General features: G+C 42.6%; 2 protein-coding genes and 3 non-coding genes across 6 annotated transcripts in view; all 5 read left to right on the forward strand.

Moving 5' to 3' along the window:
• The window catches only part of arhgef10 (Rho guanine nucleotide exchange factor (GEF) 10), a 54812-nt gene extending 39765 nt beyond the window's left edge, over positions 1–15047 (forward strand). For both annotated transcript variants that reach the window (XM_085768403.1, XM_085768402.1), the window contains 5 exons: positions 1316–1458; positions 4732–4906; positions 12105–12227; positions 13544–14069; positions 14159–15047. In XM_085768403.1, coding sequence (XP_085624529.1) covers positions 1316–1458; positions 4732–4906; positions 12105–12227; positions 13544–14049 — 947 coding nt within the window. In that variant the 3' untranslated portion in view covers positions 14050–14069; positions 14159–15047. The remainder of the gene's footprint in view (positions 1–1315; positions 1459–4731; positions 4907–12104; positions 12228–13543; positions 14070–14158) is intronic.
• Positions 1822–1895, forward strand: trnai-aau (transfer RNA isoleucine (anticodon AAU)). The gene has a single exon. It is a non-coding gene; the product is annotated as a tRNA-Ile (tRNA).
• Positions 2368–2441, forward strand: trnai-aau (transfer RNA isoleucine (anticodon AAU)). Its single transcript has one exon. It is a non-coding gene; the product is annotated as a tRNA-Ile (tRNA).
• Positions 2880–2953, forward strand: trnai-aau (transfer RNA isoleucine (anticodon AAU)). Its single transcript has one exon. It is a non-coding gene; the product is annotated as a tRNA-Ile (tRNA).
• Positions 15048–16804: 1757 nt separating the features above from the next.
• Positions 16805–21563, forward strand: kbtbd11 (kelch repeat and BTB (POZ) domain containing 11). Its single transcript, XM_085767003.1, has 2 exons — positions 16805–17291; positions 17908–21563. Exon 2 carries the CDS (start codon positions 17999–18001, stop codon positions 19904–19906), a length of 1908 nt encoding a protein of 635 aa, XP_085623129.1. The 5' UTR covers positions 16805–17291; positions 17908–17998; the 3' UTR covers positions 19907–21563.
• The last annotated feature ends 1999 nt before the right edge of the window (positions 21564–23562 follow it).

Here is a 23562-nt window from a genome sequence, read left to right on the forward strand (position 1 = left end):
AAGGAAGCAATGACTCGGCAAAGGTCACACACGTCACAGACGGGCAGCCCGGCCATAAACTCCACTCTGCCGTTCTGCATCATGCCTCTGCTTTTTACTGTTGTTGTTTGTCACAGAGATGTCATAATAGGAGAAAAGATGGCCTCGTTTAATCGGCTTTCCCTGCCTGGTTTCATGTGCTACTGTTTACGCCACACACACATACACTCACGCTATGGCAGGAGATGTTTATTGCAGCTGACACTGACATGAAGGAATGTTACAGTTGGAGAAGTGAGAGATGTGGGCAGATTTGCTACAGTGGAGACCACTTACATAACCCTCCAAGTTGGCACTCTTATTTTTTTCCCTTTCCTCCATTGCATTTTTCCTTTTTTGTTCTCTCTTTTTTTCCTCACGTGCATTTACCTAGACAGTATCATTATTATGATAATAAATAGATAGAGTTGCTGGAATGCTAATCCCACCTTGCTCCTTTATTGAAGGATTACCTTTACTTCCCAAGTGATTACTGTACCTCTGAAAGAACATCTCTCCCTGCGTGGCACTTCTCCTTTCAATAGCCGCCTTTGTGCCTTCTCTTAAACAAACACCATTGGTGAGGCCTCATTCACTTCCTGGCCTAGATTAGCTAAGGGAATGTGGTATCTGGAGGAAATGAACTTCGTATTCAACACAGGGCCCTTTCTAGCCAAATGTTAGCAAGGAGAAAAAAAACTACACTTTTACTGATGCATGTTCCTGTTCTTCAAATATAGAGCTTTTTACTGCCCAACAGACCTACATTTCCTCTCTTATGATGACAACATCGATGGAAAGCTAATGCGGTTGATAAAGTGGTTGCAGTAATCGAATGTGCTGATATTTATAAAGGCGCTGCATGTGGTGTTTCTTTGCAGCAGAGCTGGCGCTGTAGGTGCCCAGGCACATGTAGAACAGAGTGTGTAGGAGGTGTGTGTGGGATCAAGCGCAGCTCTGACTAAAACCTTGCAGCCCATCTATATTCATAGTGAAGGCTGTGGAAACCATCAATGGCCACTCCACCAGCATTAGCCAAGTTATAAATGCAGATGATCTTTACAGATGGCATTTATAAAGATTGAGTGAGTGCTGCAGTGATTCAATGAACCAACCAACGATTACATGAAGAAAAATGGTTAACATTGCGAAAAAGAATGTAATAACATTAACACGACAGAGATACAGCTCTATTGGTCACTAATGTTTCATACGTTTTCCTAATTTCATGTGCACTCTGTGTTTGCATAGAAACTTCTTTTTTCACTACTGAGTTACCAATATTTTTTTCTTACAGATGGTTTGTGGAACTGTGACAAACCCAAGGTACTGAAGCTGGGAGTCCTCCCAGTCAAGGCCATGCTGGCAGTGGAGGAGCACCTGTGGGCTTCATCGGGTGGACAGGTCTTCATCATCAGCACCCACACACATTCTGTGGAGGTATAAAACCTAGCTCTAATGCTGTTATTTCAATTATTATATAGGCCTATCATATCTGCGTCATAAACAGAGCTGTGTGTGCGTGTGTGTGTGTGAGTGCTGTAAATAACCCTAGCTCCATGTCTTCTTATCTGTCCCAGTATGTCTGAGTAAATCATGCAGGAAACAAGCCCTTGTGAAAAAGATGATTAGCATGTTAATCATTCCCTGTTCATGTCTGTGGGGACATCTGTGTCTCTACAGAGAATGGGTCTGAATGGAAGAGGGGGAAAGCACAGGTATAGTTTGGAAGAGTTGTGTGTTGTTGTTCACCATTGACCAACTGTGTCGACCAAAAACAAAAAAAACATGCACTGTGTTTGAGGCCGGTTAGCTCAGTTGGTTAGATTGTGGTGCTAATAACGCCAAGGTCGTGGGTTCCATCCCCGTACGGGCCACAGAGCTTTAGTGACATGCAGTGATGGATGCATATTAGTAGGAATGACAATGACAGTCTTCTACATAATATTCATACTACCGGTGTTGATTAATACTTGGGTGATGAGATCCATTCTCCTTTCTCACTTCCAATTTGCCCCTCCCCCTCCTCCACTGCTGCACTGTGAGTTCAGCAGCGCAGTGCTGACTGTGGCTGCATGATGGCAGAGAGGAAAAGAAGCGTCGTTTGGAGCTTTTTTTTAAGTAAAAAGTATTGAAATTGGTATTGGCAATACTGGCCCTGTATTTACTTGGTATTGGATCAATACCAAATTTTGCAGTATCACACACAACTACTTCTAAAAAATGTTTTTACGCAGTAGCTAGCATCTTTGTCTTGATCTCAGTGTTCATCTTGGCTGTGCACTACAACATATGACATGAGGGTCATATTACAGCATGTGACCAACACTGACAAAATTGAGACATGAGGGCCGGTTAGCTCAGTTGGTTAGAGCGTGGTGCTAATAACGCCAAGGTCGCGGGTTCGATCCCCGTACGGGCCACACAGTTTTAAGGACACTGACACACCTGGTAAATGCAGGTTGCATGGAGTGATATTGTTACAAACGAAATGCATAATGTTAAAAATTCTCAACCTGTCTCCACTGTGAAAAGGAGCCAACACTGATTATCTTTACATCCACAATATAGTCCAAGTAAATTCCAAATATGTTTTTTTTTTGTTTTTGTTTTTTTACATATGTAGCAGCTACAGGAATATTCCTGTTTACATATTAATCAGCATATTTTGAAAAAGCTAGATATGTACGCTAGTAATAATTGTAGCAGCATGGGAACACCTGACTATTTTTAATCCCTTCTCAGTGTTGATCTTGGCTGCACACTATGACATGACACATTTGTGGGATAGAGTCATATTACAGCATGTGAACAACATGCGTAACCAGCACTGACAAAATAGCCCCTTTGAACATGTGCAGGGCCGGTTAGCTCAGTTGGTTAGAGCGTGGTGCTAATAACGCCAAGGTTGCGGGTTCGATCCCCGTACGGGCCACAGAGCTTTAGTGACATGCAGTGATGGATGCATATTAATAGGAATGACAATCTTCTACATAGTATTCATACTACCAATGTTGGTATTGGTGTTGATTAATACTTGGGTGATGAGATTAATGCTCCTTTCTCACTTCCAATTTGCCCCTCCCCCTCCTCGCGCAGTGCTGACTGTGGCTGCATGATGGCAGAGAGGAAAAGAAGCGTCACACAAAGAAGCGTCACACAGTTTTAATAAGAGTAATTTCCGGTTATATGGAACGATATCACTGTAAGTGAGGTGGAAGATGGAAAATGCAACAGAAATTCTCAACAAATTCCTTCTCTACTGTCAAACAGTAATCCCTCTGTATATGTGCCCACCATATTCCAGCTAAGGTATGTGTTCTGGTTAAGGCAAAATTCGAAACAAGGTCCTTATATAATATCTTAGGGAATGTTCCTGTTAACATCAACATCAGCTAGAAGGAGAGCATGTGAAATGTGATCAGTAAAGTTAGAAAGGACATCCATTAGATGAGAGTTGCTTATTTCTCTTCCCAGTGTTCCTCTTTTTTACTGGAATATCGATGGTATTCCCTGTGTGTGTTCTGGCCTGTCTTACGGAATGGAAGCACCTGCCGTGGCTCCAGGAATAGTAACGTTCCACTGACATACACTCACTCATAATCTGTTTAGCCTCATTAAGCTCATTATGTTGGACCACCTGCCTGTCTCGCTCTCTTTTCCTCACTGAAGACTTACAGTTAGTCCACAGTGTTGACTGAAAGTCGGACAGATGAAACAGACTGAGACAGAGAGGAATGCAGAGTGGAACGGATACAAAGACACTGGATACTTCAATAAGTACCTAATTATTTTAGGTAGATTAAATATTAGTTACAGCGTTTACACTTATCAAAAAAAAGATGTTAAGTCTATTTTTCTTGCTCTTTCATTGCCACATTTTATCACCACTCTGTGCTGAAACACTTGTGAATGAACTCTCCTTAGCCAAATATAACTCCACCTACACGTCAAGCAATGTGTGGTGAGATTATGTAACTCATGGAGATGGAAAAAGCCTAGTTCACTGTGTTTCCTATGCACAAAATGCAAACTAAGTCTCTTCTCACATTTGAAAGTATTTTAATTCAATCTGTTGAATGAAGGGAAAACCTAGAGCAAAGTTACATTTATTAAATACTAGGACTTCTCTCCTTCCTTGTGCTTCCTGTTTTGACTACACCTGGCAGTTTTATTTCTTCAGAAATAAACATCTAAGAATCAACATTTGGCCAAAAGAACCCATTGTGTCATATTCTGTGTTGTCCGTTGTGGGAATTTTGATGGTAAAGCATAATCACAGTGTCCCAGACATAATAGCCACCGACAATGCATGAGCTACTGCAGTCTAAACAGACCAAGACAGACTTTCTGTGGGTTGATTGGTCTCAGAGGTTTTTCAAATGATTTCTTTCTAGTTTCTAGTTACACAGCCAACATGGGTGGGCAAATATTCTCCCTGTAGCCTCTGAAACATTGTCTGAGTTTAAAATGTCACAAGTACAATAGTATAGTGCTGCTGTTGGTGCAAAAACCTGTTGTGTTCCCATGCAAAGGCACAATATATGTAATGTTTCAGTCAGATATTGCATCAAACTAACTTGAAGATGCTAATAAGAAAACAAAGGTTTTATATATTGTCCTCTGCACAAATAGGCAGAACCTTAGCTGTATTGTGAATGTGAAGTATATGACGCCTAATTCCTGTCACTCTGTTGTGTCTTCTGTGTACAGAGGCAGCTGGAGGCCCACCAGGAGGAGGGCATGGTGGTATCCCACATGGTGGTGGCTGGTGTGGGCATCTGGATCGCATTCAGCTCTGGTTCCACACTGCGCCTTTTCCACACAGAGACCCTGGAGCACCTGCAGGACATTAACATTGCAACACCTGTCCACAATGCACTTCCTGGTAAGGCATCATTTCCATTTTGAGAATATCATCTCTCAAATACATGCAGAAATAATTACATTTATACTTATTGCATAGCTAAAAAAAATCAGCATCTAAGAGACACACAATCCATCTTATATATTTTTTTTAAGGGATGGTTCAACATTTTGGCAAATTGGACCATTGCCATAATCCCTATAGTCATAGCAGTAGGTTTGTTACCTTTATTTGTCGGTGCAAGCTATTTTTCGAACAGCGGAGCAGAGCCGCGCGCTGTTCAGAGCTACACTACGGAGGCTCATGGGATTTCTTGGTTTCCCTCATCAAACTCATCAAATACACAATCCAACAACTCCAAAACGCTCTGGTGGACAAGTTGTGACCTGCACATTCACCACGCTATGAGATAATAATAGAACGTTACGATGCAAAACTGCTGATGAGTGTTTGTGTCGAGTGCAGTTTTCCAGCAAGCAGTCTCTGCATTTGCCTCGAAAACAGAGCGTCCACCAGAGCGTTTTGGAGTTGTTGGATTGTGTATTTGATGAGTTTCATGAGGGAAACCAAGGAGGGTGAAAATGTTACATAAAACACATGCACAGCCACTATGAAAAATAACTGTAGATATAACATTGCCTGCACTGTACCTGTTCTTGCCTGTAGGAGGCAGCGTTAACACGACAACATCTGCCCGTTTTGAACTGTTGATGCTATGACTTTTTGCTGTAGGATTCAGAGGATTTCTCACCTTGCAGAAGTCCTTGGTCTGCACACAGCCTTGTGGTTTAAGATTCAGTCTTATAGTGATACTGTGGTCTTAACCACCTTCACCACTTCACCCACCACCACCTCCAGCGCTCTCAGTTTGACTTCCCTTGAGTATCACTCAGTTACGTGATCTGTATGCCTCACGGAGACTGAAACCTTTTAGTGAGTGTCAAATTGTCTGACAAAGAACAGCAAAGCACAGTCATTCTGTCTTTTCATATGCAATCTTGTGATCATCCAGTCAAGTATACCTGTTCAAATACTGCCCTGCATGCGTGGTTGGTGTTGCAGCTCCTGTGACCTCATGTTTTCGAAGTGCCGTCATACTTGGTGCTTGTCAGTAATTAGCTGCCTGACATCAGTGTAGGTGCTCATCCAGACAGCTCTTGTTATGGCAGGTCTGTCATGTTGGCATCCTCTTTCAAAGGCTTCTTTATTCTAAACATTTGACCTGGACCCTTTCATTTTGCCTCTATTCATAACGTTGCATTAAAAAAAAAGGACTTCCTCAAGTCATTTTAAGGCTTTGTACAGCTTTGGAAGACACTGTCCAAAAGGAAAATCCAGCCCAAAGTTAAACATAAATAAATAACAGGACATCTGTTTTAGTAACTGACCAAACACAAAGAACCTGGAATATGATATAACATTGATATAGTATTAAATGTATTTGCAGCCAAGCTACTCATGGAGCTTGGCATAAAATAAGCACTCAACCACAGGAAACATCAGCGAGGAAGAGCTTATTTTAAGACTCAGTATTTCACAATGAAATGAATCACATAAAAGGTATAAATACCACTGCTGACAAGCAACTCTGATTGATGAAAATGCCTGGGTAACTTGTCTTAGCGTAGCCTAAATATGAATAGGTGTAGGAGTACCTGGGGGTTGTTGTTCCCTTCTGCAGATCTAGTCTAGCATTTGCAGTAAGGCTGCTTTTAAAGGCAGTTTACTCAGTTTATCCCACCACAGCAGTTCACCCTTGATCCCTGGTTGTGTAAGACACCGCAGATATAAAGCTGTCATTAACAGGTTGTAACATCTGCAGAACAGTGTCAGGGGGAGACGAGCCAAATGAGCCGTAGCTCGCTGACTATTTGGATCCAGATAAGTTTTATTCTGAAGGATAAATGTTTGTTTTAGTGGAAGAATTCACACAGCACAAGCACAGACCTCCAAACCAAGGCCTGGTATTGCACCACACACACACACAATACTGGTTTTGGTTCAGTTTCAGTTTGAAACTGGTTCGGTTGCTGTGGCAATAGATCATTCTTGTGTTTACTGGGATGTGAAACACGGACGGTTTGCTGACATGTTGCCATGCATGTTTAAACCAAACATTGTTGCTGAGGATGTTGGGATCAAGTCAAATGACTGTTGTTGTGTCAGCCATCCTGGGGTGAAGTCATCAGAGCGCCCTGTAGCTTTGGATCTTGTAATCTGTTGTGTTACATCAGCATGACCCAAAAAACACACAGCCTGAAATGATGAGTGTATTTTTTTGTTTGTTTTCGTTATTGAGAGGAGATTGCTTCTGTTGATATGAAGTCTGGATTGTGCAGTCCAACCACTCCTGATTTTGCTCTCTTACTCTTCCAGGCTGAGTAATGCAGACAGCTGCGGCTTGGCCTGCATTTCCTCAAGTATTCTTTGTCTTGAAGTTTCATATAAATATTTGTAGGCTTTACTCCTTTCCTTCCTCTTTAAACTGGTTGTTACAATATTTAGATACTTCAATGGGGTTTTGATCTGAGGGGTTTTTTTGTGTGTTGATACGGATTTAATCTGTATGCGTGTGGCGGTCTTCAGTTAATGACTAGCCTGTAGTGGTTCTGAGCTATCTTATCGTCAGCATCATTAACAGAACTGCCATTAGCCTAGCATGTGTGCCCAGTCTTCAGAAGGATTTTTCTGTTGTTGCCATAAGGTCGTACTAAGTATTTAGCTACAAAATGCCAAGAGGGGAATTGTGAGAATTTGTGCAAAGTCTACTAAAGCATGGTAGCACTTCTCATCTTGCTCCTGTCCCCCTTAAAGCAAAATGGCAATGTATCTTGTGCAATTAGGGTTTTCAGAGATGGTTTTAAAGGGATAGTTCAACATTTTGGCAAATTGGCCCATTGCCATAATCCCTATATTCTTAGGAGTAGGTATGTTAGCTTTAATTGTTGGTGCAAGCTATTTTTAGAACGGTAGAGCCTGCTCAGAACTATGCTACGGAGGCTAATATTTCTTTGTTTCCCTCATCAAACTCATTAAATACACAATCCAACAATTCCAAAACGCACTCGTGGACAACATTCACCACGCTATGAGATAAGGGAACGTCAGTGGACCAATTTACCAAAATGTTGAACTATCCCTTTAAATGTAAAAAAGAATCCACCGTTGGAAAAGGTTAAATCAAAAACAAACCATAACAAAGAGCTATTCACTCGCTGCTTTTTTGCATCCATGGTTACAAGTTACTCACTGTGCAACAATGATTAACAACATTTCTGCACCGTCATGCTTTGGAGTGCAGGGAAAACAGATGTATGAGCAGCACTGTGTCTGAGTTTATAACCCCAACACATTTCTAATTGCAAGCAAAAATGAAAGGGATAACCGACTGCTTGGAGTTATCCGGAGTCTATTGGTATTGTGGGAGAATCTCTCTCTGATGCCCAGTGTTTAGAGTTAAGTGGAAGGCCTCTTTGTCGGACAGATGTGAATGATAAAAACAGCCTGCTCTGGGACCTCGCTGCCCATACTGCTCTAATAGGATCCATGCAACCACAGAGGAAGCTGGTTCTGAGGCAGAACACCACACATGAAAGCTTTCATCCTCCGGGCCTCGCCATTAACAGCTCACTTCCTCTGATAACTGAACTGGGGCCTGGACTGTCAGTCAGAATGGAAATCAAAGATTCTTGTCCAGTTTGAAATCCCAACAGTGCCGCTCAGCTCTCGTTATTTTTCCAGGTGACACTGTCACCGTGATTTGAAATGAAATCCACCTGCCTGCCACTCCGCTTGCGATATGTTTTGGTTCTGTACTTTTCCAGAGTGTTCCACGGTGGCATTTATCGCCGCTAGGCTGGCTGCTGCTGTGGAACAGAATGGGACCAAAAATGTGCTGTTTCTGCACAAACTCTGATGTAATTGGAATCGCCAGCCAAACTGTTTGGACAAGAGGGACTGACTGTTATCAATGAGTGAGAGTCTACGAGTCTTTCATCTGCAGCTCTAATGTTATTTACTGAGGCACAAGACAGGGATATTATCAGTAAATGGGAAAGAAATAACAGGAAGTCACATATTACATCACAGATCTGAAAGCAGTGTTGGCTTGTCTGCAGAACACTATCAGGCTCAGGACTGACCCAGTGAACAATATGACCAGAGAAGAGAACATGGGGCGTTGTCTTCAGTGTGAATACCTCTGTGAATGGTGCAGTGTTACAGTAAATGCAGGTGGTGATCTAGGTGCAGTTTTTCTTCTCATGTTCAAGCATGTTGGAGCAATTGTGCTAACTTCCCTCTCTGGAGACAGGCATTGCTTTTCCAAGCACTGAACACACAGTGGGTTAATATACTGTAATAGCCATCATTACCACTGTAACTCATAGCCGGTGCTTATTAAAGAATCCTGTGCAGTTCATATTTTAGAGTAATTTTGTCATATCAGTAGCTGATTGGATGATTATCCCTGCAGTTAAAATGGATTGCTCCCTTTATATTCTCAGAACTGGATCTTCTGATTGGACTAGGGATGTATTTTATTTTATATTCATCCTGTGGGACGAATTTCTTCTCCAAAGTAAAGCATGACAAAGAATCTACATCATGCCAAGAACAGAAGCTGTAAAATAAAATACTCATATTAAAGGAAAAGTGGAGGCAAATCCATGTTTTAAGTGTAAATAAATGAAATAAAAGATGGAATATCTTAAAAAGTTCTACATAAGCACTTGAAAAGGCAGTGGACCTCCATCAAAGCAGACTTGTGCGGTGCTGATGTCTCAGAGGATGGTGGCCGACTGCCTGGCTGCTGTGTCTGCCTTTGTCTGCTGCTCTGTGACCTAAATAGGCAGCCATGCATGGTCTAATGGGAGACAAACATCAGGGGGGGGTCAGTAAATAACACCTCCAGCTTTTCTTTGTTTGTAGGCCACTGTTGTTGCACACCTCCCAACATGAATAACACACTTATTCCTGAATGAACACCTTAGGGATCCGCACACTGACTCAACAGGGGGAAGGACTGTAGCTGCACTGTGAAGTAGCTCCAGTCAAAACTTGTCTGAAAATGTCAGGAAAAGCTCGTGGTATTTAGATATAGCTTCGTTAACAGCATGGCCGGCCACTTTGCTCCAGACCAAAAATATTTCCACAATTACTGGAAAGATTTCTATTAAGTTTTACACAGACGTGCATGGTCGCCAGAGGATGAATCATACTGACTTTGGCCTGATTCTCCGATGAGGTTCACATTTTGCTATTCAGTCGTGTCTTGAAAACTATTTGCTGGTTTTCCATAAAATTTTGTACAGATGCATTTTCTCAGAATTCATTGTATTTACTTTTAACCTCTGATCCTGCACATGGTGAACATTTTACCTGCAATATATACGTATATATCATATAATATCCACAATCATGATTGTGCTTATTCATTGTTGTGACTGTTTGTGTTGATTGTTGTGCTGTGCTATCAAACAGTTTGTCTTGCTTTGGATATTTGTGCAGCTCTATTGGAAACTTTTAGCCCAAAACGAATTTCATTTGAGACAATATAGTTTATTCCAATCTATTATAATCTAATCAAAACATTAGCATAGTTGCATCATCACTATGAGTTTGTTGACATGCTACTGCTGTTGACATGCTGATAGTGGGGAAGTCGACTCCTCTCAATGTCATTCATAGAGTTGCAGCACTCTAAACTTGACTCTGAACTTATAACATGTAGGATTAGAGATAAAATGTGAGTATAGAGCCCAGAACACTTCCATTATCTTATCTTATCATTATCTTAAGACGTAGGAGTCATGCAGAATCAGGGATAGAAGACTGAAACCATGACATTTCATGTTGTGCTGATCTGACTGATTGGATGGCTGATAGAGTGTATTATTGTAATGTTTGGGATTTGCCCCTCCCCCCTGCTGGTGGTTGTCAGGACTAAGTGCAGATCAAAGTGGTGCTCTGGTATAGGATCAGGGCCAGAGCTGGGCCATGTTGACGCTCACTTTGGGTTTATTTTAGTTCACCCTCTGGGTGGGGAACTCCAAATATTATGAAAGGAGGAAGTTGAGCAAGGTCTCCGACCAGCAGTCCGTGTGTTTCTGCTCTCTCTGGGCCCTCATTAGAAGCACATGTGGGTACGATGCAGAGCCTTGTCTTCCACTGTACCTGCCTGCCTATCTGGCAGGATTCCTGGAAGTGTGGAAGTGTGGCAGTAAGGCGTGTGTGCGCCCCATGCAAAGGGTCAGCTCTAGTGAAGGGGGGTCAGGGAGAGAGACTGGCAGTAATTTTTCCTTAAAGCCCAAGAGGATTACTTTGAGGGAGGAAATTCAAGTCAAGCTGTTACAGCAGTAATGACTCATGACAGTCTCGCCTCCCACATAGTAGGACTGAGAAGACTGTTTTCACCAAACCCCAGATTCTTATTACAATCATAAAAGATGATGATAAAAATGTCTAGATACCACTTCTTCCAGAGTTTATTCCCTGCAGAGCCCCCGTGAGGGGATGGTCCGACACGAAAGCCAAATTCCACATAATAAGTCACCTAACACAGACTGTCAGCAAGCCCCACTTTATTGCCACCCTCACTGAAAGGTGCTGTTAACTTAACAATAGCAGCTTTTATAGTCCAAAGTGGCCTTACAGTGATTTCTCTGACCAGGAAGGAAAATAAAAGGTCAGATCAGATTGTCCTTTTGTAGCTGCCACAAGCGTTTTCAAAAGAGGCAAAGCTCCTTGCTTAATTACAGCATTACAGCATTCTGTTACATAACACTTTTGTGTTTGTTTGTTTGACTCAAAGCGGACTATAATGGTGCTTTTTTTTCTGTGTTCAGACGCTTGCAAAGAACAGCTTTTATTCAGGCTCCTCTTTACGTTGCCCTGGAGACAAATAACCGTTGAACATCATCGCTGCAGAAATGCCCCTACTCACTAAAACAGATACAACCCGCCCTCCCTCCCTCCCACGCACCACGCTGTATCAGCCTGGTGAAGTGGCCCATTAACGATGCACTTTTCTATTTTCTAGGAGACACAAGTGTGCATGTGCACCGTACACGCCTGGTACTTCAAATCAGCCAGTGTTGGAGGATGTCTCTGTAGAAAAAATGACTGTTTCTCTCCATATTTTAACAAACTATCAGTGGATTTACTTCAGAAAGATATCTGTAAGATTAAATACATGCTCTGCTTTTGTGTTTCTCCACAGGGAACCAGAGAGTGTCAGTGAGCAGTCTGCTGGTCTGTCATGGTCTGCTACTGGTAGGGACCAACCTGGGAGTGACTGTGGCCCTCTCTGTCCCCAGACTGCAGGGGATCCCCAAGGTCACAGGTAACATTGACACATCACTCCATCCCATCTTCAAATAAAATTACATACTGGCCTCCAAACTAATCTTTACTTTAATCAGACACAGCCTATTACACTTCCCCAGACCTTTAGTTTGAACCCAAACATATTCAGACAACAGAAATGAGCAATTGTTCACATTTTTGCATTGGTAGCTGAAACATGTACATACAGCCTTTCCATGATCTTTTTATTTTTTATTTATTTATTTAACTTTTATTTTACCAGGCAAAACATTCGTTTCGTTTCATTTCGTTTATTTCGGTCAATACATGCCATTAAAAGAGAAGTAACAAACCAGAGAGAAAAACAAATAAAATAAAATAACATTGATCAGAGTAAACAATAAGTAAACAGAAAAATAAAATTTATAATAGACATTTGGACCGAAAAGGCATAGGCTGAAGCATAGCTTATTACGCCTACCCTGTTACAACTCAAGTTAATTTAGAAAAAATTAAAAACGTACAATTTGTTATTTATTAATAAAAGAAATAAGCAGTCACAAAAGAGTGAAAAGAGAGAAACTGCTTGCTTTGATTTCCCTTTCTTCTTCCTATCCTTTCCCTTCCTTCTTCTTCTCCTTTCCCTTCTTCCCCCTCTACTTCCTTCCTCCTCAAAAAATTAAGAAAAAAGAAAGAAGACAATCAAACATACAGAACAAAACAAAACAAAAATAGCAGCAGCATAGCACGTGTCACCACTCATAACTCTAACTTATATACATTAAAGGTGTTCAGAAAAGAAAAATGAATTTGATCCCACTATAGGTCTTAAAATGAGTGTAACCAGAGACATTCTAATCAGACGATGTAGCCCAAACATTGTGCAAAAATCTATTTTTGAGTAAATTTGGGGTGAAAGTGGGGTAGTTTTTTTTCGCGTTGGATAATGTAGGCGCGCAAATTATGCATCACATTCACGTTGCCCACAATTCATCAGCCAATAATATCAGGATCTGTCATCCGTTAATAAAATGGCTACCATTGTTGCGATATAAACGTCTGAGAAAAGACGTGAACCACTAAGCACCACGGCCGACACCAAACTCTCCTTCGCCTCTCCTCCACTGTCCTCCTCCAGATACGTACTGACATATATCCTCAAGAGGAGATGAAGTAGACAAAGAGGTTCAATGGTTCTGGCCCTGGAGAAGTTCCAACATTATTCATAGTGAGAGTGAATTGTATTGCATGGTTGTGTGTTCGTTATCAAACCTTTGATAAAGTTGCAGGTCATTAGTGACACCAACAATGAATATGAAGGATAAATACTGATGCGGCTGCCCTTGTTGCCAGGTCGGGGAATGGTGTCCTTACACGCTCACAACGGACCGGTCAGATTCCTCACAGTGGCTGCCGCAGTGTGCAACCGGCCCTCAGGCCCCCTCCCCTCCACCGCTCCCCCCTCGGCCCAGCCGACAGAGACGGAGGAGGCGGAGAGCGCCCAGCAGCCTTCAGATTCTGCCCTGGCTGCTCCTCAGGGACGAGGGGTGTGGCTGGGAGAGGCGGGCTGCACCACCATGGCTCTCCAGGACTCGGTGTCCTCCTCGTCGTGCGGCTCCCTAGCTCAGTCCCAGGGCTCCTTGGAGCACGGGCCCGAGGACGGGGCCCTTTATGACATGCTACATGACCCGGCCCACCACCAGAGGGGCCGCCGCTCAAGCAAGGTGGACGTCAGCTCTCTGCTCGTGGTGTCCGGAGGTCTGGGTCATCGCAAGGTGAACAAAAAGACCAAACAGTCCCGCCACGACGACACCACCTCCACGATCATGATCTGGCAGATCCCCTTACTTAACATGTGACACCAAAAACACCTTGATAGGTTAGTAACCTTCATTTCTATCAGGTACAATGTGAAGATTTGATTGCATAACAGTTGGATTTTATTTTTATTTTCTATCTTTTTTTCAGGTGAAAACCGAAGTGCTGCACACAACTCGCATGAGGAGAGCTGATGTTACATGACACAAAACAACTAAATATGTTATTTAAAGCTGAACTGCATCATGCATTATTTCCACAAAGCTTCTAATGATGTCTTCTACCATAAAAGAACAAAGGATCGATAAAACCACTCAATCATGATGCTTGGTGCCAACAGACCAGTCAGAGGATATACTGTACTCATTACGGATGTATTAATTTGGAAACACTGAAAGGTCTTTAATTTCACAGTTGATGGTTGTTGTGTAAGATGGTTAATACATTGCATTACTCCAGTGTTTGTGCCATACCAGTGGACTGTATAGGACTGCAGTATTTAAATCAGTGTTGAAAAGAAATGACATTGTCCTGTTTGAAAGGCGTGTAAGGTAACGATGGGGCTTTGAAACTGTTACATAAATGTTTTCTTGTAAGATTAGGATTAGGTTTTAGATCGTCTGCAAAGGCCAGAGTTGTAAATATGAAGTATGACAACTCAGGATTACATGCGTAGGAGTTTTTGGGGTCAGTGAAAGTGTTTATATGGAATCGGATCATTTTACTAATGGACCAGCTTGTGCAGTGCTCCGACTATTCTGTTAACAGAGCAAAGGGATAAAAGGGTGAAATATCAATGACTGAATTAGTTTGAGAAGGCTTGAGGAGAATCCCTGGCTGGCCAGGTTTCTATTCATAAAGGGAAGACAGAGTTGCTATCACCACAAGTTTTTTTCTTTTCTTTTCTTTTTGTTCCCCCTAATGCATCTTTGTTTCTCACATAATATTTAAAAGACAAAAAGCTTTATACATTTGTCACACTTTGTCTGTACGTCTTTTATGTATATTAACAAATACATAAACATTGTTTTATTGAGCACATTTGTGTATTTCATGCATGTGATTCTGTGAGATCTCCCAATCCAGAGTGTCATGTCAACAGTGTGGGAGCTTTCCTGCAAGTTTGGGGAAAGTTGAAAGCCAAACACAATAACGATTTTTATCTTATTCAAAACAAGTAGCAGTATTGAGAGATAAAAGGTGGAGGAAATGGTGTCAGTGTGTTATTTTTCTTGACTTGGAACCTTGTACTTCTGCTCCACTCCAACTGTGTGCAGCCATCAGTACATGCAGGGACTAGCAATGTGCCTGAGGGGCCGCAGGAACTGAGCCTGATACAGCTCTTCCTGGATTTCACTGCTCATTTCTCCCACTGCCGAACAGAGAGGGTCAAGACAGTTTCTCTCTTGTGACGCCCACGTCCACTGTTGCACAACCATGTTTCACTATACTGTCAGTTCTAACAAAAACAGACAAGATGACTGGAGATTGGAGTTTTTCCCATGCTGCAATCCACAGCATTCTAGGATGATTTAAACATAATCTGATCTGTTTTTCTTTTCTTTTTTTGGTAGAGTCTAATATATTGATGTGAAGCTGAGATAATGTTGAACTTGTGTAACTAAACACTGCCTTGTATTTATTAACAAGAGGAGTAGAACATGGCGACGCCTCAGTCTCGGCCTGAGTAAGTAACCCAGTTCTCAGTTTGTCTCACTGGGGTTGTTGCCGTTGCTCGCATATCAAGACAATTCTGGGACTGGAAATCTTTTGTTTTCCCACCGACCCTGTGGTTTCCATGGAGATCCTCATTTTGTGCGTGTGTATCACTCCTCAGCGAGTCTTTGTTCTCTGAATATCTGACATTAAAACCTCCCAGTTGAATGCTGCCTAATCTCACGGGGCTGATAGTTGTGCGATGCCCTAGCAGTGGCTCCACTCTATTTGTGTTTGAAGGCCAGTAGTTAAGACGCGTGGTCTCCACAGAGAGGGGAGGTTACACAGTCAGACCAGGGATGAAAACCACTGCTACTGCAGCTGCTGCCCTGTCACGATGTGCCTCTTCACATGTTGAGGGTGCTGTATGATGCTTCTGTCACCAGACTGACACAGGTGTACAGACATTCCTACTAATAAGGTTACTTTTCCATACAAATCACATGATGACTTTCACTACAGAGATGTACCTCTTGCTTCATCCTGATTGGTTCACACCGTATCTCTATTGAACAGATAGTTCAGGGTCATCCCGAAAAGGAACCTATGACTCATGTTTGCAGAGCACAGAGTCAAGCTGACCTGAAGTATGGAAGTCTATATTGTGGTAAAGGTGAATGAGCATTTATTGATTTTGTAAGTGTTACTGCAATACAAAATTCCTATGAAGGTAATGGAGTGTATTTCATTTAATCTTTATAGGCTATATTATGAATATTAGATAATATTCATGATATAGCCTATTACATGGGTTATATTAAATTACAGGTCACACTTTTATGATAAATTGAGTTTCTGGTTGGGGTTGCTATTTGTGTGTATGGAAGAAGGGATTTCCCATGTTTCCCCATCTCTGACCCCCCACCCCTCACCCATCTATCGTGGTACCCGGGATAGGGATGATGCGTAAAGGAATGTCGCATCTCTTGGATGCGTCCGTACAGCGCGAGCACAACAGATGGAGCCTCGTGCTGTTGCGAGTAGGGTTAATACCGACTGAAGGGGGCGTGGTTTACATCAATAATAACCGCCTCACTGTAGTCGTCTGTTTAAAAAAAAGAGAGAGGAAAGAAAGAAAAAGAAGAAGAATCCCAGTCCTAGAAGCAGAGAACCTGTACCTCCACCGGCCACGCACAGGGCAGCTCTGGTTTCCTGCAGGAGAGGACGCTGGATGCTGCAGCAGCAGCAGCAGCAGCAGCAGCAGCAGCAGCTCTCCTCCAGCTTCCAACCCGGAGGAAATTACTTGGCGACTGCTGATCTGAAGGAGGTGCTGCGACCTGAAATGACTGTTTGATCGTCCCCCTGCCGCGCCTCCGCCGCGCTGCCCGGGGAGGCTGCCTCGCTGGAGCGAATGAAAAGCAGCAACAGAGTCCCAGAGAGTGGCAGGATAAAGCGGTGAGCGGATGGCTGGGATAAACGGGTCTGGGAAACCGTCGGTGAAGTAAAGTCATCCAGTGGAGCGCAGCCCGGCCGCTTCATCGGGACTGCAGCCGCCTTTTACGTAACAGATCTTTGTGGAGGGGACTGGCAGAGGGGGAGACTGCTGGTGCCGAGCGAGGAAACGCAGGTAGGTCACATTAAATGGACACAAATCTGCTCTGTGGAGATTCCGATGTACAGTTGCAGCTAGTGACCTCATTTACCTTTATGAATCGACCGAATCAGCTGATTCCTCATCGTTTGAGAGGACATGGGTGAATGCGGTGATCAGGAGTTTTCGATGCAATTACAAATGCCCTTTGCCCGTCATATTAGAGATTAATTCCCCCCGATCAGCGCAACAGCTAGTGCGCATGCGTTTGGAATATCTCAAGATTATCACAAATAACGGATAGGCTGGGTGATGGTTGCAGTGGGTTAGGTCGTGCTTTTTACAGCCTCAGGAAGCTTCATGTTGGCATTACTTGGATTTCATTGGTAAGATAAAGATGTTTGACATAAATTGTCAATGTTAATGTTTTGACTCAACTAATGGCTCATTAATACAGAAATGTATTACACATCACAGTTGGCCATGGGCAGCACAAAGTATATTTTCCTGCAAATTTCATAGTTTCCAGGCTGTTCTACCAGAGAAATGGCGCCCCTTAGAGAATAAAGAAGTCTTTGCAGCCTCAAGAGTCTTTCTCCCAATTCTGTTCAGTGTTGGTTAAATTCTCTCCATGTTTTTCTTCCCCCTGTAGGCGAAGAGAGAGGAGAACTGTCATAAGTTTTTCTGTCCACTCAGCATGATCGGCGAAGACGCTGTCACCCATCTCCACTGAGCACGTCAACATGAATGAGGGCCGCAGGCAGGGCGGAGGGGCCATCACTGTGGAGGCTGATGTCATCCTCCATGCCGTGAACCCTGATCTCGTCACGCCTCCCGACAAAGACGGGAATTTATGTTCAGGTTATGTTCAGGGATTCCTGCAGGATGACAAGGATTGCAACCCTCCCTCAGTGTTTGAGAAGGAATACCTGTTGGACGGAAGACTGGTGGAGAATAACCATGTTGATCATCAAAAAGGTAACGGCTCGTACATCTCAAGGGGTGATAAGTTTCACCTCTCAAACGATAAGGGAGTGCTAGACCTCCCTCTTCATACTGACTCCACTGTGTCCAATCATATCGCTGCCATGCAACAAAATTGTACAAGCAGTGAAATCCACAACGGCGCCAGAGCTAAAGTGTCTTACGGTGCAGATTCCTCTGTACGCTTGTTCAGCCAAGCCAAACAGGAAACTGATCGGTCGGTCCTAGCATCAAACCTCAGCCAGGAAGCTGAAAATACACAGGCTAAAAAAGAGCCTGATTTAGTCATCGAAGTTGGCGGGCAGACCATCAGCGCGCACAAGTCTGTCCTGGCAGAGAAGAGTGACTACTTCAAAGCGCGGCTGTCACGAGACATCCTGAAAGTGAAGGGGGTGAGCTACAAGACGTTGTCCACGTTGATTGACTATGTTTACACTTCCCAGATGAATGTCGGAAAAGACAATGTCGTGGACGTCATCACGGGGGCTAAAATCCTTCAGATCCCCTGTGCTGTTCAGGCCGCCATGGACTCCATGTCTGAACAGATCAGTGCAGGGAACTGCTACGAGATACTGACCATCGCCAAAAAGCAACGACTGAGCGAGCTGAAGGAGACGGCCTACGGCTTCATGAGTGACAATTTCCTCCAGATCCTCAAAGACCCCGCTGTGTACGGCCGTCTGACTGGATCTGAGAGGGATCTGATCCTGAAGAAGAGAATGGATGGGAGGAAGACTCTGATGGTGGCAGAGATCAATGATGTGTTTGACAGAGTTGGAAGCCGACCGCCAAGCCGCTGCGGTAGCCGACCGCAGAGCCCCCTGTCCGTGGGGTCCTTAGAGGAGAGCCATATGATTTGCTACTTTAACGAAACAGCGAATGACTGGAGACCTTTGACAGCGATGCCCGAGGACATAAACACTAAAGGGTGCGGGATCTGCACCATGTACAATTACCTGTTTGTGGCAGGGGGGATTAAGGGCTACGGGGACAAGGGGAAAGTTTCAGACAAAGTCTTCTGTTACAACCCCATAACCAACCGATGGGCTGAGATCAGACCTCTGAACCAGGCTCGTGCCCAGCTAAAGCTTGTGTCTATGGATGGCTACCTGTACGCCATTGGAGGGGAGTGTTTGTTTACAGTAGAAAAATATGACCCTCGCATGGACCGCTGGACCACGACAGCCCCCTTGCCCAAGGGAGCCTTTGCGGTGGCCCATGAAGCCACCACCTGCAGCGGAGAACTTTACGTTTCAGGCGGTTCTCTCTTCTACCGCCTTCTCAAGTACGATCCCAAGAGGGACGAGTGGCAGGAGTGTCCCTACAACAACAGCAGGAAGAAGTCCACCGACATGGTGGCTTTCAAAAGCTTCATCTACCGCTTCGACGTCAACCGCGAGCAGGGCATTAACGTGTTCAAGTACAACACCATAGTGAAAATGTGGCACGATTGTGCATCGCAGAGGCTTGGAAGTCATTTACCCTTCAGGTGTGCCGTTATTGGGAACTGCATCTACTGTGTGAACAAAGCCCAGACTCTCCAGTTTGTAGTGGAGGAGGAAAATGCCTACTTTGTTGAAGAGACGCTCAGGGCACCTCTGGAGGCCAAAGGCATTCTTTTCCCCTTTGTTCTCACTTTGCCTGAAAAGCCTGAAAAGGTTACATAGTGTGTTGTGTGGGTGCGTGTGTGTGATCCAGAATAACACAGTGCATATGTCATAGTAAAACTGGAATAAGCAGAAGACCTTGTGTACACTCTTCAATCAATGTCAGCTTTCTATCTCAGTGTCTCATTGCCTGCTTGCAATCGAATGTGTGTATTTGCATGGCAATTTAATGCGTCTACAGGGTTAAGCCTTAAAAACAATTTTTTTTTAGTAGAATGAATGCAACCATATTTGTAACTGACTGTAGAATGACATGATGAAAGTGACTGTAGATAATTTTGTGTATTTCCTGTGTTCAGTTTTGTTTGGTGCAATTTTGTAGTTAGGGTAGATATTATTAGAGCATATTAACTAGTTTACTGGTGACTTTGGTAACAAAAACAAGTGTTTTGTTGAGAATTGTAGAGAAAAAAAAACATGTATGGAAGCAGTTTCAGTGCGCTTTATGAACGATGCAACACAGGTTCTATGCAAATGAAACAGAATATACAGTTGGGTCTGCTGTGATGCTGTGCCGTCTGGTACTTACCATGAGAGGAATTTGACTAGAAGGAGTACAATACTTCCCAAAGCCTGACCTGCATCACTTTTCATTAATCCTGTGAAATATTGTCACATTACGATCAGTAAAAAACACACACTACTGTATCCGTCTTTGAAACAACACAAATACTCCTCCTTGCAAAGCATCTGTGGAGCACATGGTACCTAAACATAATTCAGGGGACTATTCTTCAACACTACAATACATTTATTTTCAGATTCAGAATATGCTATTTTGATTATTGTGCCTACTCAAAAGTATAACAGTTCCTACATTAAGCACATTTGCCAAAGATGCATGCTGTCAGGCTATAATAAACCTATCAAACTTGCATATTGTATTTTCGTATACTGGATTAAGGTTAGTTAAGATTAAGTTCTTAAAAGCACACAGTCAAGTCAAAAAGGTAAAGCAGTAGTTTTCAAAGAGGACATCATGTTTGCTGCTAACAGGCGTTTTCTGGAAGGTTTAGGAAACCCAGTCACTCAGATTACACAGGGAATCTTCTCTAATCTGTGCTTCAGATGTGAATCACAGAGCCAGCCGGCTGACCTGTTACCAGGACACTGTCCTGGTGAGGGCCTTCCCTTTAAAGCCATGGATCAAATCAGACCACTGTGCTTCATTTCAACACGGCCAGGTCATGGCCTTCACTGCCTCCTCAAAGAAGTTTTATGACACTAATTAACCATGTTCTTTTTGCATCAGTGCACATTAATGCCAATTCTGCTCTAAATTTTCTTGTTTGACATTTCACAGTAGATGTTTGCAGCTGCAATAATACAGTGGGAGTTTTGTATGGAAGCTAATGCTGATATATTCTTGGAACACATTGCTTTTGATAATATTTGTAGAAGTGTCTCCATGCAGTCAGTGTGACTCGGACAAACTAGACGTGGTTTTGATATTTTGGCTGGCTGGCTGGCATCTGTATTTTTGTGAATTTCTTTTGTAAGGATTTGGTAGTTTTGGATCTGCTGCTGTTCTGGACGGTAAAGTGATGCAACGCTAAGGCTTCCTGTTCATTGCATTGGAGTGGGCTAACAAATAAGCTGTTGGATAATGTTCATTGGTCAGAATTAAGTGCTTCAAATAAAATATTTTGTGTCTGAACATGATCTGGTTGTCTTAATATGTGTGGAGCAAGATGGTGAAGTGCAGCTTTGTCTTGGCAGGACTGTCACCTGACTGTCACACGTGGAACTGATCTGCCATCTAGTGGTCACTGACTGTAACAGCATAGAGTTACATGGCCAACAAAGCATATTCCCTGCAAAACAAAAAATAAAAACAGTTAGCCTATTGTTGTGATATGAAAGGTCAGAAGGCAGTGTGAGTTTACACTATTGTGAACACCATTAGTGCAAATCCAGTGTTAATTTTTTTTCGTTGCATAGGTCTTGCTACTGCCAGTGAAAGATTTTGAAAGAGATCATGCAAAGCCCCCTCAAGGAGAGTCTCAGAGTTAACTCAATTTAGGGCACTTTTCTTTCTAATAACTGAGAGAGAAAAAGTTGAGTTAATCAAAGTATTAGCATAGCTTTATGAATTTATTCTATTGTGAACATTACAGAGGCTAATTGAGACCAGTCAAGAGTGATGTAGGAGCTCTTAATTACAAGCCATTCACATCCATCATCAGTGAAATGAGGGTCAAGAGCTTCATATGTCAGAAAATTGGTATTTCCACCACCATCTTTTTTAATAATATTATTCATCTATGTAGATACAGAAAGTCAAATAAGTATATCTGAAACCTTTAAATTCAAGTTGTCAGGGTAACCGGTTGTGTGGACAGGTGTCACAGCCAGGTTACAAGAAACAAGGAAACAAGAGCAAACAACGTCTTAACAGCCATGGCTGCAGTTGCATATGAACTGCCTAATTGCTGCCATTACTTTATATAATGTCTGTTTTCACAAAGACAAAAAGAAGCAGACATGTTGACCACTGTGTTGAACAAAGTTTAGTTTCATTACCTGAACACTGTTATTAATGGGTTTGCTGCTGTTAGAACAATACATGGGGACGTTTTGTATTCCTTCCTCTGAGAAAGGGTAAAGCCTATTTCAAGTGAGATGTGACCTTTGCTAAACAATCACAAGAAGCAAAAAATTCAATTTCCCAAGATTCGCTAGGGTATAATGCTTTAAATTTATCATTAAGTGACTCAACTGGGCTAGTGGAATGGGATCACAAGCAGGAAGCAACAAACCTGTCTCTACGGTTAGTTAACTTTTTGCTTTACTTTAGTGAACACAGTGTTACAACACAGCTCTGATGGAATTATGTCAACATTGGATCTGATTTTTTTCTTCAAAAGTTGAACTTCAAGTAAAGCTACACAACTTTAAGCAATTATTGTTTGAAATAAGTGAAGCTGACCTTTTCCTCTTTTACTTATTTAAGCTAACAGTGCTGGGAGGTTTGCCTCGAAACTCCTGTCTAGTGTTCATCACAATTATGCTACGGTCAGGATTATATGAACTATTATTATAAACTTGTCCAATATATAGCCTATTGTGTAAGTAAAATAAATTAAAAAAACATGAAAAAGTGAATCTCCTTTTTTCTGCCAAGCTCAAGCTCAGCCATGTGCAGCCATGTGCAGCCATGTGCCGTCAGTGTATGACCACTTCACACTGTACACTGTATCGTCCATACTGAATGTAGCCTATAGTTTGAACTCAGACCAAAACAACGTGCAGGTGTGACTCTGTTATGACGGTTCACTCACAATATTTCCATAACAATGTAGAATTGCGGGTAGGCTACTCTCATTTAGCCTAATAATGACCCAGATAGCCTATTTGACACTAAAAAGAAAAAAATAAATCAAAAAGATGAATCGACTGTTTTTGCCTCACTATACAGTGAACACACACGCAGGCTATGAGGAGACGTCAGGCCGTGGTTGCTGAACGATGAACAGGTGGCGAACTTTAGTCAGGGTGAGAGGCTGCTTAAAATTGTTGAAAATTAAAAAGTGGGGCGGATATGAAAAATCAACGTGTCATATCAATGAATCCACTCACTGAGCAGCTAATTTATCCATTAAAAACAGTTACGTTGGAGAACAAGAGCTGACATAACTGACATGAAAAATAATTAA

This window comes from Trachurus japonicus, chromosome 22 (genome assembly GCF_045865225.1).
Source record: "Trachurus japonicus isolate A0001 chromosome 22, Traja_1.0".
NCBI lineage: Eukaryota > Metazoa > Chordata > Actinopteri > Carangiformes > Carangidae > Trachurus > Trachurus japonicus.

What these genes read in the sequence shown, in the direction of transcription:
- kbtbd11 (XM_085767003.1), top strand. Translation starts at nt 17,999, where the DNA reads ATGAATGAGGGCCGCAGGCAGGGCGGAGGGGCCATCACTGTGGAGGCT.